This window comes from Patella vulgata, chromosome 9, assembly GCF_932274485.2.
Source record: "Patella vulgata chromosome 9, xgPatVulg1.2, whole genome shotgun sequence".
Classification (NCBI taxonomy): Eukaryota; Metazoa; Mollusca; class Gastropoda; family Patellidae; genus Patella; species Patella vulgata.
This window is the reverse complement of record NC_065887.2, coordinates 34,286,993-34,303,202: the sequence shown is the minus strand read 5'-3', so window position 1 is coordinate 34,303,202 and position 16,210 is coordinate 34,286,993. Positions and strand designations below refer to the sequence as shown.

At 35.7% G+C, this 16,210-nt stretch overlaps 1 protein-coding gene across 1 annotated transcript; it reads right to left on the bottom strand.

Moving 5' to 3' along the window:
- Positions 1–3,790: 3,790 nt before the first annotated feature.
- On the bottom strand, positions 3,791–16,185 carry LOC126807726 (scavenger receptor cysteine-rich domain superfamily protein). Its single transcript, XM_056103292.1, has 16 exons — positions 15,956–16,185; positions 15,541–15,716; positions 15,231–15,384; positions 14,813–14,988; positions 14,555–14,708; positions 14,000–14,172; positions 13,466–13,619; positions 13,060–13,232; positions 12,669–12,822; positions 12,216–12,391; positions 11,923–12,076; positions 7,662–7,837; positions 6,845–6,998; positions 6,030–6,184; positions 5,122–5,330; positions 3,791–4,764 (listed from the first exon to the last, which is right to left on the bottom strand). The coding sequence occupies exons 1-16, from the start codon at positions 16,183–16,185 to the stop codon at positions 4,369–4,371; spliced, it is 2,964 nt and encodes a 987-aa protein (XP_055959267.1). The 3' UTR covers positions 3,791–4,368.
- Between the last annotated feature and the right edge of the window lie 25 nt (positions 16,186–16,210).

Below are 16,210 nucleotides of genomic sequence, written 5' to 3'. Positions count from 1 at the left end.
AGCATATCATTACGCAAGTAACCTGTTTGTAACTAGAAGTATTTAACAATCCTAATTGTCGAAAAATAACCTGTGCAGCATTTTTATCAAAGTTATCATCACATACATTCTTCCAGATACCATCATGACGAACTTCCAAAAGACCAACTGCCTGTCCCAGTTCTCCAATCAAACAAAACAAAAAATGCAAATACAAGGTCAGTTGAGTATCGTTAATCTAACATGTTTAACACGGTGAAAGGTGGCGTGGGCCCTGCAACACTGGCAAAGGGGAAACCACAAGGGAAAGCAGCGGGAAACTTTCTCGATCACCCGACAACCTGTTTGATGTGTCAGCGGTTTACTACCTAAACAATCTTTACCCTCATAGAGTGAGAGAGAGGGGGGGGGGGTCTCGTTTTTCATTCCGATTCCTATATCGGCGTATTTATGATCAGTTTACATGGTAAAATTGCCCATTTGTAGAAACTATGATTTTCATTTAATAACGTTAGTTATTATAATATTTTATTTATGTTCATGTTATTGAGAAATGTACCTCTAAAAGTAGCTTCATGTCCATAGGTAGCTGAAATAGAAATGAAATAAAATGAGGTTTAACATCCTACTTTTCTGCTCCGACTGGGCTAATAAAGACGAAGCTAAAATAGAAAGGTTTCTTTATATAGGCATATGAATACATATAACTCATCGGGTGCTTCAGTTACATTGGCTGCTACTTTAAAATGCTTCATTTATCTCTTAATAATTTCAAAAATAGTTTCCGCATTTTATATGCAGCAAATAAAACGTAAATGTACATCCGTAATGAACTCGGACAGTAATACTAACGCACTCACCCCGACAATGACATTATGCACCCACCCTGACAATGAAATGTAAGAAAGAAATTGAGTTTAACGTCCACTCGGCACAAACTAGGTCATTTAGGGACTAACATATGGTTCAATTTTATGGCTTTATACTCGGTTGGTATATCTGTGATGGTAAGGAAGAAAGAACGCATTATACTTAATGTAGTTTGATTTGTACCACCCTGTTTTCGAAATGCGTTATTATTGTGTTTGGAATAACAAACTGTCCTTTATATATGATCTGCTGTAAAACACGGATATTTGATGCTAAAATTATCTCGTTCAGGCTTACCTCTACAGGATGAATTAAAAATCAAAACGACTGTCTGAATGGTAAATTATTTTTGAAACATACGGATCAACAGATAACGAAAATGGTGTCTCTTGATGCACAAATAACTTTGGTCATTGTTCATTTCAAACCAAATAAAATCCCCGCATTTTCCACCGTGTCAAAGGGAAAACTTTTTTTGCGTAGTTTATTACCATGGTCGGTTGCAATAACTGATTAAAATTTGAGTAAATAGTCAGCTGATCAAAATACTAGTAAAATATTTACCTCTGGAACTTCGAATGAAATTGACTGAGTAACTTACCAAGAAAAGTCTCATTGAGCTGTTATAATGATGAATTCTTGTTAAAAGACTGGTCCACATTAAGTAGTAAATCATAAACATTGAAATACATCAAGATAAGAGTACTAGTGTGACGTTCATAGGTCCTACATTTTTCAGGACTGTTAGGTATATAATGACAATACCGTCTTTACACAGTTTGTCATTGACTTTTAATTAAATTTTAAAAACTCACCATAAAATAGATTAACGGGCAACTGTTTTGATTATTCATTTTTCAAACGTTATAAAGATTAATTAGGTAAACTGTACCCCCTTCAATCTATTTCCAACGTATGCAGGATCATATTTATGGTAGCTGTCCCTGGCTCAACAGTCAGTCTTATTTTTCATGAGTCTGATTAATTCTAATTGACGGTTTCAAACTAATTCTTGTTAGTGACCGGTATCAGAGAGAGATTAGGCAGTAGACGAACAAACGGTGCTGCTTCAAATACATCAGTAATCATATAACTGTTGTATTTACGATGATCATCCTTGGGTGCCCGTTTAAGCATGAATGAAATGATGTCGCTTTGTATAAATGATCACCCTTGGATGCCCGTTTCACCATGACTGAATGGGATGCAGTTTCATGACACTTCACCTCCAACAGAAACATAATTATATAAACATGTACATATATAAAAGCATAAATCACAGATAATATATATAAAAGTAAAAACAAATATCCAATTTTCTTTATGTATATTCATGAAAGCAAAGCGGTTACATGTATAGGCCTACGATTAATATCTATGATACAAATTTTTCACTTTTAAAAACATTTACATCTTACAATATCCGTCCCCATAGTTGCAATATGAAAATACCGCTCTTCCCCACTTCTGTTCTAATCGCAAAACGACCTTAGCACAGAGGTGGGGAAGAGCAGTATCTTTTAGATTGTAGCAATATAGGGGCGGAAAGGAGCGCACAGGTCCGATCTTAGACCGTTGGCAAAGGAACTACTTGCACTAGAGCTTCAGGTACGAGCAGATATAATTGTTCATCAATATGTATGGTGTTATATGAATATGGTTAGAAAGAAATGCTTTCTTTGTAGCATACGTGCTAATTTAATACCTCGATTTCATTGGAATCGACTGATCAGCCCGACCTTGAAGAATTGAAGTGGGCCATATTTCAAATAATCCTAATCAGTCGTATGCAACTTTCACCGTTGAGGGACAAATAGTATGTATCAAGATTGACACAAAGCAGGCAGTGGTAAGGAAGGAAGGAGAAAAACAATTAAGAGATGACACTCTTTAAATTTGTTATCTAACAAAGCACCTGCCCCACCCCCACACACTCCATGATTTATTTTGCTTAATGGTTAATCCAGCCCTGCTTGTGCAATAGGACAAATGTAACAATATAGGTCGAATTCACCTAATCTTTTGGTCCAGATATCTGAATATAAAATATCAAAGCGAGAGTGTTTGTATCATCCAAGTTGGAGAGGTATACTTTATTTGTAATTCGATGTTTTATATGTAATATCATACACGTTGAATTAAAGATGCATTCTGTTATATAAATTGTTATTTAGAAGAACATGGTTTTCCTGGGTTCGTATTAAAGAACACAACCTGAAGTCATATTGAAGTCCTTGGTAAACTACATTTGTAAGTCCATTTTGCAACTAAAGGTAAAGGTAAAGTCAAAGACTTGTTGCTATCCCACACGTGGTGATGCTACAACCCTAGGATTATATCTGCTACGGAGTCAGTGGCCAGGGTATAATAGCAAAACTTGAATTTAGTGCCACTTAGAGTTGCCTTTTTGATTAGCTCTAAATCAGTGGTTCTCAACCTTTTTATGCCAACGGCACACCTTGGAACCCATGAAAAAATAGCGGCACACCTGGCTAAACATATATGAAAAAGATTTGAATTTTGCAAAATAGAAACATCGTAAGTCAGACGGAATACAACCGTAGACAGAGACTAGTCATAGACACAGAATGACTCAAACTAAAAAAAGAAAAACACAGCTCATCAGTAGACTCCAGTGAATACTCAATTGGGATCTCTGCTCTAAATCATGAGAAACCCGGGCCAAGACTTCAAAGTTTTATTATTATTTTTATTGAATATATATTATATTAGATCCCGCAGTGTGGCGTATGATATGCATCCCAATTAAAAGTCAGAAAGGGGGGAATGGGATGGATGTCCCAGTAAAATACAATAATTACAGGGGGTAATTAATATAGGTCAAACAAGTACGAAAAAGTGGATAGCATTTTATTAATTCGTTTCGAATCTTAAAAATCTATCCTGCGTGACAACGCTGATGACATGAAGTATCGGTGGAGGAAGTGCTACAAGATCTGACATCACACATAACGTCGACAATTCTTTGACCATTGTCGAAATTTACGATAAAAAAGAAGTGCGTCTCGCTGTCCGTGTATTTTGTTATATGTGTTCCTCCATCTACTTCACACCTAGTAAAATAAATACATATATAACTCGTTCATAATAATAAGCAATAAACCCCAACGCCCGGGCTGTGTGGTTTACATTAAAAAGGACAAGTACCGCCGTACTATGGACCGGAAACTCTATGACGTCATCGCAGCCATCTTGGAATTGTTACTTCAGATCAAATTACAAGTCCCACAATCGATATGCAATTAGCCAAGGAAAAAACTTTTCAAGTTTCATGTCGGTTATTCATGAATTGGTGCCCCCCCCCCACCACTACCCTCACAAGAACAACAAATCTAACAACAAGATAGCTATCGCTTAGGGACTAAAAATGTTTCAACATATTATGTTAACACCTTTAATGTGAAGCGGTTTAAAATGGGTGTTTTGGACTTTAAAACAGTCGAGCTTAATCGTCGTTATAACAATGACCAGCTATGTCATCGGGATAAATTGTTGTTCTTACCCATCTCGTATCAGTATTACAGATTGACTTTTATCGGCATCTTGGCTGGGCTTGGCGTAACAATTCTCTACTACCATTCTTATCCCAGCTATAGCCGGGCCTTGTACTTGCACATAAATATTGTCGCCAGTTTTTAATTCTGCGGCGATATTTTGTATTCTGTGTTGGTAAAGGGCATCGCCATACAGATTGATGTTTGCTGTCAGCTGAGAAGTGCTGGTTACGTGATGCTGATGATTTGAATCAATTGGTTTAAAGGTGACCTCAATCGTCTTATCACGTGACACTCGGCATTCAAGATCTACAGACCACCGGAAGTGTTCCCCAAACATATTTGGAAAACGATTAATATACACTAAATAGTTCGTAAACAACAACGTTTGATTATCAATCTGAAAAAGTAACAACTTGTAATATTTTAAAATGGAATAAATATCGGGACTGTGAGATTATGACCCACAACTCCAAAGATATAATATTTAACCCGATCAAGGACATTTCAACTATTAGAATATTTACCTTCATTCAGGAGACCTTTTCTTCTGATACCCGAAGTAAGTCCACTTACCATTTTTTTTATATTAAACAAATATTGAGTAGCATCTTATAAACGTTAAAAAAGGAATGTCGCATTGATGCTTTACACCAATTGCTTGAGTAACCCGGTAGATTATGGATCTAATCTGTATGGATCTAATCTTATTATGTGGTAAAGAAATTAAGTTAAATAAGGTAACCAATATGCCTACCTCTGTCGTCTTGGTTGAACAAACGTTAAAATTATGACGGAATACCAGTGTGGTATTGCTTTCACGTCGACCAGTACAATTATTTCCCAGTGTAAAATCTTGATCTTTAAAATCAGGAATCATACGTTGTAATCCAACTAAATCCAATTTAACTTCAAAACTATTTGCAGAACAGGATAATGACACCACGTTTTCTATTGGCATATTCACTAATATGAAAAATATTATACATAAAAGATCTGTGACATAAGACATTTTCATTTAGACCAACATAAAGTATTGATTTAATCTGATGTGTTATTTCGATTTTCATGGGGTAACTCTTAACGGTCACATATACAAATATTTGTTTCATATTTGGCTGTGTCGACATTGGAACATAATATCGGTTATATCTATATCATTCATAAATATCCAAAATGGCGACTCAAACTCGCGATTTTCGGGAATTTAATGTATTTAGTCGAACCACTAATAGTTCCCGGTAAATCATCATATCGGCTGTTTTCGAATAAACTTGTGATGTCAAGATGCGGAAAATGTTCCTATGATCATTAATATCTAACTCATGCAACGAACTGGTGTGGAAAATGTTCCACGTATCATTAATATTTAACTCGTGCAACGAACCGATGCCTAATTGTCGAGAAATCGGCAGCATTCGTTTTCTAACAAATCCTGCCAATCATGCAGTAGCCACTGGGGCGAAGCTTAGGAACCGATTTAACGCTGATTAATGGCCGATGAGTTTTACCAGAGATAACGAAGGGTAAAGTTATCTCTGGAATCGAGATTGGCAATGACAGTCTAAAAAATGTAAGTAGGCCAAATATAATACAACCTGTCGATGTGGGTGTTGTCAGGATTAACTTTGTTACTAAAACAGGAAGTACAAAATAGTAACTCACTGCATCTCATTCTCAATCTTTCACCAACAGGACATGTTTCTGACCTGTTATATTGAGGGCATTCAATAGGTCTTTGTTCGTTACCCGAACAGTTAAATACAATAGGTAAGCCGGGTGTTTTGGATACCCTTGGAGACAATTCTTCTGCAAACACACTGTAAAAAAAACAGTAAGTGCATCATTTAGTTTTCCTATTAAATGATGAATCCCTGATATATGTCCGTGAATAAAACCTGTTAATTATGTGTGGAAGACGCCTTAAGCCCCATATTCTAGTACCAAACAACTGGCGACCGTCGGTAGTATTTCAAACAAATATCAAAGTCGTCAGGGAGCGTTAGGGATAAACGGCAACTTCCCACAAACAACTGGCGACCGTCGGTAGTATTTCAAACAAATATCAAAGTCGTCAGGGAGCGTTAGGGATAAACGGCAACTTCCCACAATACTTCCGTTTTATGTTTTCCAGTGAGTGATAGAATTTTGCAGGTTATTACTGTGTAGAAGTAACCTCTTAGCAAAGTTTACAAACTGTATCAAATAGTCAGGCCACTCAATGAAATATTTGAGCCGAGAAATCTAAACGGGTAATGTAACCCTGTTAATTTTTTTTTCTTTCGTATTGTACTTATGTAAGCCTACTAATGACTTACCATTGAAAACTCCAGGTCATAACGAATATCGTAATTATCGTGAAGCACTTATGCACTTCATTTGGAACGCTTTACAGCGAAATGTAGGCCTATATAGGCAAAAAACATTCTACTAATAAAATCGACGTCAGCAAACTAACCTTTCTTTTTTTTTTAACATACCTTTCATTATATCCAAGATAATAACAAACAACCATCCCAAATTCTTCAGTATAATCGTCAGCACAAACACCATGCCATTCTCCATTATAATATATTTCCACCAAATTTCTAATAAAACTTTCATTATTCAATCTTACCCTCATCTCAATATCGGCTTAAAAGATACGAAACGATTGCATATACCCAATATTGCTATTACAATACATGAGTTTATCCAAATTTTAAAAACCGACACAGCTCAACTGGTAAACTCTCGCTTCAAAAAATACTTTTTATTTTAATCGACATTTGATTGGACACTAACAAATGGGGACCTGTCATCTTAACCAATTAATGTGTAAACGAAATAACTTCGATTTATCTTTTTAAAAAATATTTCAGACAATTTCAGATAAACTTATAGTATATACTGTTATGTAAGGAATCTAACACTTTCGAAACAGCCGAACATCTAATTACATTTCCCTTTTTAAGTCCAACAGACATTACCGTCATAATTTTCGATATTAGCCATAAATTAATATTGTCCAGCAGAATAACTGTTTATGGCCAAAATAATTTAAGACTTTTAATTACTAATGCTCAAGAAAAAAAATATTTTTGGCCATAAGCACCACAAGGATTTAAACAGTTGTTGGAAGCGTGTAGATTAATAAGAATCCACAAAAAGCTTTTTGAACTCAAGCAGTTTCTTTATGCTGGGATACTAATAGTTCCCAAAAAAGCACTTTCTGTTGTAAAAAAAAAAAACACTTAGAATTTCACGGAATATTAATAGTTCCCCTCGTTAAGCAAAATAAACTCATTATCTACCTACCACACTTTACCCCAACTGCCTCAGTTACATAACAATCAGTCTCACCCCAACCTTCATGTCTACAATCTTCTAGTCGGTTTTCATTTCCCCGACAATTGACTTCATCCAACCAATAGGAACCATTATTTACCAACCATGTATTATTACCAACCGAATAAATATCAACCTCCTGAGGTCTGTAATGAAATTAATATGTATTTCGTTTTCAATGGAGAAACTGGTTCACTAGACCTACGGGTCAACATAGATTTTATACATTAATAGTCTATGCAAAAATATTTCCGGTCCTACTAAATGGTGATTATTTGCGACTGTGTTGTATTATAAGGTTTTGTGATTTTTTGACGACACAAAGCACATTAATAGCATATTGTATTATCGAGACCAAAGTTGTTGAAAATTAGAAATGTTGGCAAACCTGGACATAATTCCAGAATTGGTGCCCAACATGACACAGGTTGTGCTTGACTAACTTATTTAATGTAAAGATGTTTATGGTTTGGTTTATTACTAATATGTACTGAATTTATATGCCTGTGGTGTTGTCTTTGTAATAGTTTGTTGTCTTTGTAATATTCTTCCTTAGTTTGAATGTGTTTATGGGTCGACTGCTACTTGTTTGCCATCTGGTACCTATCATGTTATTAATTATTTCAAGGTTATTTTCAATTCTCTGTCCTAACACATTGAACTTTTGATTAAAGGGTAATTCAGGTTAACATTTCTTTGAAGTCAAGATGTCATTATCGGGATGCTAACAAAAACCAGCGGCTGCCAGGCAGGATACGCCCACATTTTGCAAGAAATGGATAGAGAACAAGCTAAAAACAAAAACGATTTTTAGTACAATCAGGGGCAATAATCCAGAAAGTTATGGTCTGGAATGCGCAAAAATATCAAAAGGGACTGAGATTTTTGGGATATAAAGATATGATTTAAAGGAGCTAAGTCGCTAATGTTTGAGACCTAAAAATTGACACAAGTGGGTTGCAACGCAAACAATAATGTAATATGAATGTATATAATTTGATTTACATTTAATCGTTTCTGTTTTTACTGTAATTTTTAATCAATTAGGTTCGGCGAAATACGCCAGTATTCTCAATCGAATTTCAATCTCTAGCGTCTAGTTATTGTAGTCTACGCCGATAGTATTTATTGGGCATGCTCTCCAGATAAGAATATACCGTCACCGTTTGACATGACTTGTGGAATATGACTAGAGCCTCGTTTTTCGAGTCCCTTATTACAAATAGCGCCGAAACGTATTATGGTACACGATTCGTGTACCAATTGTAAAACGTTTATTTTGTCTTAAATATTGGATATCTGAAGGTCATCTTTTCCCGGTAAGATCACAACATTAATGTTGATTTAAACCGACAAAAATTCGTGTTTTCAATGTCGAAGATTTTGGATGATATTGAGTTAGAGACTTAGCTACTTTAAAGTTTCATCAGAATTGGACAAAAATTGTGACCCCTAGAGGGTTGACAACTTTCGTATTGCACACTTTTACACAATTTTCGAACAAAGAGCGGGCATTTTGTTGGGCAGTTTTATTTCAAATTTCCGAAATTCGAATTCATCCTTCATTATGGTGGAATGGTGAAGTATTTAAAATCGGAAAAAAATTGTGATCTCTAGAGAATCTGCAAGCTAAAAATGCCATTTTTCGAACAATCAGGGCCATAATCCAGGAAGTTAAGTTCGGGTATCCGCGATTATCAAAAGGATCCATGATCTTAGTGTGTAATGGTGATATATTTACACATTTTTTTAATCAGATAAAAATTGTGACCTCTACAAGGACCACAAGCTAAAAACGCGATTTTTCGTACAATCAAGGCCCATAATTCAGTAAGTTACTATCCGATATGCCGAATATCGAAAGGAACCAAGATCTTTGGGTTATTAACTTACATTTCAAGTTTCATAAAAATCAAAAGAAAATTGTGACCTCTAGAGGGTCCACAACATTAATATACCATATTTTTACACTATTTGAGTACGAGGGGCGGCCATTTTGTCTGTCAGTTTTGGGCCGTGAAATTCGAACGCAGCCGTCCTTAGGGTTTAACGGTGATATAATAATACGTTTTTTTTAAATCGGGTAAAAATTATGACCTATATAGGATCCACAAGCTAAAAACACGATTTTACGTACAATCAGGGGCCATAATTCAGGAAGTTATCGCGCGAAAGGAACCGGGATAATAGGGTTATAAACTTACATTTCAAGTTTCAACAAAATCGGATAAAAATTGTGACCTCTATAGGGTCAACAACCTTGATATACCATATTTTTACGCTATTTGAGAACGAACGGCGGGCATTTTGTCTGTCAGTTTTGGGCCGATTTTTTAGAAATTCGAACTCAGCCACCCTTATGTTTTAACGGTGATATAATATAATACGGTTTTTTAAATCGGATAAAAATTATGACCTCTATAGGGTCCACAAGCTAAAAACCCGATTTTTCGTACAATCAGGGGCCATAATTCAGCAAGTTACGTTCCGATATGCGAGAAAATCGAAAGGAACCGAGATCTTTGGGTTATAAGCATACATTTCAAGTTAAAACCAAATTGGATAAAAATTCTGACCTCTACAGTGTTCACAAGCTAAAAACGTGATTTTTCGTACAATCAGGGGCCATAATCCATGACGTTACAGTCCGATACATGCCAATATCGAAAGGAACCGAGATCATAGGCTGATAAACCTATATTTCATGTTTCATTGAAATCGGATAAAAATTGTGCCCCGTAGACTGTTCACAAACAATTGTGGACGGACGTACAGGGGCGACGACAATATACGTCCACATGAAAATGTGGGCGTATAAAAATTGTGACCTGTAGAGTGTCCACAAACCAATTGTGGACGGACGGACGGACGGACAAACAGGGGCGACGACAATATACGTCCACATGAAAATGTGGGCATATAAAAACATTCACTCAATTTATGACTGATCAACTGGAGGAAACCCCCAAAACGCAGCTCTGATTCATTATCCGAATCAAAGAAAAATTTAAATGTTTGATTTGTATCTTCGCTGATCATCTTCCCTGTACTGTTTCCTATATCTAATTCATCGTCCAGGTCACTATTACCCGTATTATTAGAATCAGTCACAACCACTTGATGATCAACAGTTCTCCTTTTTCTTCATCATTTATTCTTGAAGTTGACTTTCTTTTTAAATTGAATATCTCTTGTGAACACCACTCTATTGTCATACATCTCCGAATAATTTTTTAAAATCTTTCAAAGTGGAGAAGACCTCTAATATGAGATGTTAAAGAGACAGTAGGGAAACCTATGAGCGTTCTAAACTAACAGGATCAAAATTTTCTTCTTGAAATCCTTTGGAAAGCAAAGAAGCGGGTATTATCACGTCAATGTTAAAAGGTAGCGAAATTCATAACATTTGACTGGTTTTCCAACTGTATCCCTATCACTGACAGTTTTATCACTAGCTTAGTGTTCTAAATGATTTATGTAAACACTAAAGTTGTCCAAATTAAACGTAGAGTAAACAGTTTGAATGAAATCGACCACTCGCTCTCATAATAAAATAAAAGCTGTTCTTCATTGATTCGAACAAACTACGCAGTTCTCAAATTTATTGGGACAATGTTGGTAACTAACTATAAAATAATTTTGTCGGGAAGTTGTCAACAGTTTTTAAATAGGGTCTTAAAGAACTTTTCCGTGATAACTCAAATCGGTGGCACACACCTTTTTACAGCAAAGCTTTCACCCCACCCTTAATAAAACACTCTTTTGAAATTCTTGTGGAATGTAGTAATATCTTGTAAAACTTTTGTGGTAAAAACAAACCACCACAGACCAAAAATACTTATACTTATCAAAATTACATTCCACAGACTCTAAATTTTAATGAGATTTACTCAGTCAAGCTTCTGTCTCGTTTTTCTATGTCAAATCTCTTGTGGTGAAAATCTCCACATATATATATGTTACTACAAACGTCTCGGGGTTTATGTGGGATTTATAGTCTGCTTTTTGTAAGGTCAGAAGGCGGATGTTTACATTTGAAGCACATCAAACGAACATTACACTAGCTACTGTACGTCAGTTACGGTGAAATAATGATCTTAACTTCTTCAAAAAAATTGTACTGTACAACGTCCGTGTGCTCCCGCTTGCGTCCAAGTTTGAATGTTGAATTGATAAACCAGCAGAGAATAAAAATCATCAAATTGCAGCCTAAATCATATAATATTTCTACCTATAAGTATTCAGTAATCCTAGCTGTCGACAAACAACTTGTGCAGCATTTTTATCAAAGTTATCATCACATACATTCTTCCAGATACCATCATGGCGAACTTCCAATCGACCACCTGCCCGTCCCGGTTCTCCAATTAAACGAACAGTTTGTTCTGAAGGCAAAACAAACAAAAACATAAATACAAGACAAGTTGATTATCAGCAATCTAACACGGGTACGGCCGAGTTAGGTAGGACCGGCCAAATATTCAAAATCCTGTAACTTTAAAAAGTGTTTTTCGTGACACTTACCACACTTGACTCCCACTACACCATCACTAGTACAGTTAGTTTGTCCCCACACAGGTTGACTACAGTCTTCAATCCAACTTTCATATCCTTGACAACCCAATTCGTCTAACCAGTAATCACCATTGTTTATAATCCATGAATTATTACCAGTAACATAAATATCAACTGAATCAAGTCTGTAATAAGCGGGAGTGTGTATATTTCAAACATCTATTTACGTGAGATCGATTGATATGTAGACAACTGATCAGCAAGAAATGAAAAGTGGCAATTGGCTTTAATGTCTTGACATTTACGTGAGATCGATAGATATGTAGACAACTGATCAGCAAGAAATGAAAAGTGGCAATTAGATTTCAGGTGGAACTTAGTGTTAATTTCACAAAGGAGACCATCACGGGCAAAATGTCATACCGACTCTTAATTTATACAGAATAATGAAATTTTTACTACCTTTGAGGGTCGAGAAATCCTAACTGTCGACAAACAACCCGTGCATCCAATTTATCGAATTTGTCACCACATACGTTTTTCCAAATACCATCATGAAGAACCTCTAAACGACCATCTGAATTACCATTGTTTCCTATTAAACGCACTGATTGTTCTGAAGAACAAAAAAAACGAAACATCATATTGTGCAATGTTCTGTGGGAAAGTTTGAGTGGGGAGAAATGTTTAGTAATGCCCAAGCTAGTGTTTTGGACCTAGGTGGAGACATCCACCACGTAGTAGCTATTTTATCGTATCTACTCTAGTATTTTGTTAATGTCTATGATATAAAAGTCAGACAATCACTACCACAACCTATTATTTCACAATCAAATAAATCATCTTTACTTACCACACTTAACTCCAACTTCTCCAGCACTGCTACAATTGCTCTGTCCCCAAGTTGAATGTCCACAATCCTCCAACCTAGTTTCATTTCCCCCACAAACAATGTCATTCAACCAAAACGAATGTTGAGAAGTAAGTCTTGAATTTTTTCCACCATATATATTAACTTCGTCCGTTCTAAAATGACAATGACAAGACAGTTGAACTGTTATGAAGCCGTATGAAAATTCTTGTTTTCCTTTTGGATAGATTAGTTTACTTCAAACACGGCTTTCATAAATTTGGCATAGAAAATAAAACATTTGATCAATTATGTCTTGTTAACTTTTCCGTATGGTATAAGTGTCATAAGCAATAGCTTTCCTTGCAAAGTATTTATACCACTAATGCATAGTGTACAAACTACGTACCTATTAATGTTTAGGAATCCCAATTGTCGACAAACAACCTGTCCAGCCTTTTTGTCAAATCCATCCGCACAGACACTCTTCCACGTGCCGTCATGCAGAACTTCCAAGCTCCCATCTGCAGATCCTTGATCTCCCCTAAGCCGCACTGTTTTAACTACATGTCAGTAAGGATTAATACAAACAGAGAAAATACCAGTAGTAACGGAAATTGGGTATATCATTTTACAAAATTAACACGAATGGGTGTTGAAAAATATTCATTTAATTACTATTACTATTGAAAATCTGAAATACTTCAGTCATGTCTAACCTTGGTGGGTGGGTGTGAGTGGACTCCCTTGAAAGGAGCCACAATAAAGCAATCGTTTTTTTTTCTCTATCGGCATATAATATTCCTGTCACAGTCAGAAAACAATATTTTATCTTAAATAATAACTGAATAAATAGAAAGTCATGAAGCTATCCCTTATCTCAGACCTAGTGATTCTTCGCTTCGGATATAAAACCAAACCTGTAATACTTTTAGACACTTACCACACTTAACCCCAGCTACTTCGTACAGACAATTATTTCCTCCCCAAGTTCTATGCGGACAAAATTCTAACCTCGCTTCATTTCCTATACAGTCAACGTCATCTAACCAATAATCTCCAATAATGTCTAACCATGAACTGTTACCTCTTATATAGATTTCAACTTCATCTGGTCTAAAAAAAAAAAAACGAGAGCACAATGGTGTGCATATTCTGAAATTACCCCAAGCTAGTCTTAAGTAGAGGTACGTGTTTGTGCGAGATTCTATGACGTGTGTAAACATAGGATAGAACTTTCGGCTTCGCATGCATGATAGACCTTATAATCTACGCGTGACCCCCCCACCCTCTCTACAAAGTTTTAGCACTAAGTGCAACAAAGCACTAAATATGCAGACGTGGCAAGACAAATTACAAGAGAATCAAGTGAATAGATCCGGGGCTTTTTTTAATGTGTAAGTATAAGTTAAATATTGACAAGATTATAAAAAGACTGTAATTTATAATGACGTGGTAAGTAATTTATAATAAGCATGGATTAGAAAAGTGTCATTACTTGTTAGGGTCGAAGAATCCAAGCTGTCGACAGATTACTTGTCTAGCCTTTTTATTAAACTTATGATCACAGACGTTTTTCCAGGTTCCATTATGTAAAACTTCAACACGTCCCTCTGCAGGAGTTTGTCCAGCTGTTAATCGCACGGTTTGTTCTGAAAACAAAATTTGAAAAAAAGGTTACAAAATACGGATGCAGGGTTGGATGGCACCTTCATTAAATGACGAGTTTTCGAAGCCCAAAATCTATCACACTCACCACATTTCACACCAACTACATCAGCACTACTACATGTAGCATCCCCAAACCACAAATTGTTGCAGTCCTGCAGTCTGGTTTCATCTCCTTTACAATCCACGTCATCCAACCAATAAGAACCATTGTTGATAATCCATGAATTATTGCCATTAACATAAATATCAACTTCATCTAGTCTATAGCATATGAACTAATAATTATATCATTTTTTAGTAATTTCTCCAACAGAAAATAATTATCCCCTCCCCGGCCGCTATTATATGACCTGAATTTATCTTTATATTGTTTCTTAATAAGTTTTCTAGAAAATTAAATAACCGATTCTTGGGAGAACAAAGACACTAATTCCTCGACGCCATCTGAATATCCGCATCTCGGTTAAAGAGGTGATAAATCATACTTAATTTTCTGTTCCTACCTATCTGGATCTAGAAATCCCAACTGTCGACAAACTACCTGCCCCACCTTTTTATCAAATCCATCACCACACACATTCTTCCAAATTCCATTATGGCGAATTTCTAAACGCCCATCTCCTGGACCTTGGTGTCCTATTAATCGCACAGTTTGTCCTGCAAACAAAATGAAGCCTTCCGACTATGAGATGTAGTATAAGATATATTGACCAAATCTAACTAAGATTTGGTCAATATATCTTATACTACATCTATGGGCTTTAAGTAGGTGGCAGTGGCTACCAGTATATATGTCCTATATTTGTTTCTTACCACAGCGCACCCCGACTACTTCATTACTTTTACAGTTGTTTTCACCCCAAGCAAGATGGGTACAATCTTCCAGAATATCTTCATATCCCTCACAGTTAGTATTATCTAACCAATACGAATTACCATTCTCAATCCATGAATTATTCCTCGTAACATAGATTTCAACTTCCTCAAGACTAGTACAAGTACATAAAAATATGTTTTATAATAATGTTAGTCATAAAATATAAAATAAATTTAATACGCTGTATTTGACATCTAACTGTTTTATTGTACGTGAAATGGGAATAAGTTTAAAGATTAAAATAACTATACTTTGATACTGATTCTGTAAAAAAAAAAGAGAACAGGACTTCTGTTTTTGTCCGCACACGGTTTAAATATGTTAACATTAGCTTTGAGAAATGTAACATACTGATCGGGGTCGAGGAATCCTAATTGTCTACAAACAACTTGTCCAGAACGTTTATGGAAACCATCATCGCAAACATTCTTCCAGATACCATCATGAAGGACTTCTAAACGCCCATCTGTAGGTCCTCTGTCTCCTACTAAACGTATTGTTTGTTCTAAAGATAGAATGAGTTTATTAGCATAGAATCCACAATTAAAAGGCAAATTTCGCGAATTAGAAACTGTGTCCATACATGTAACTATAAATTGCAATACT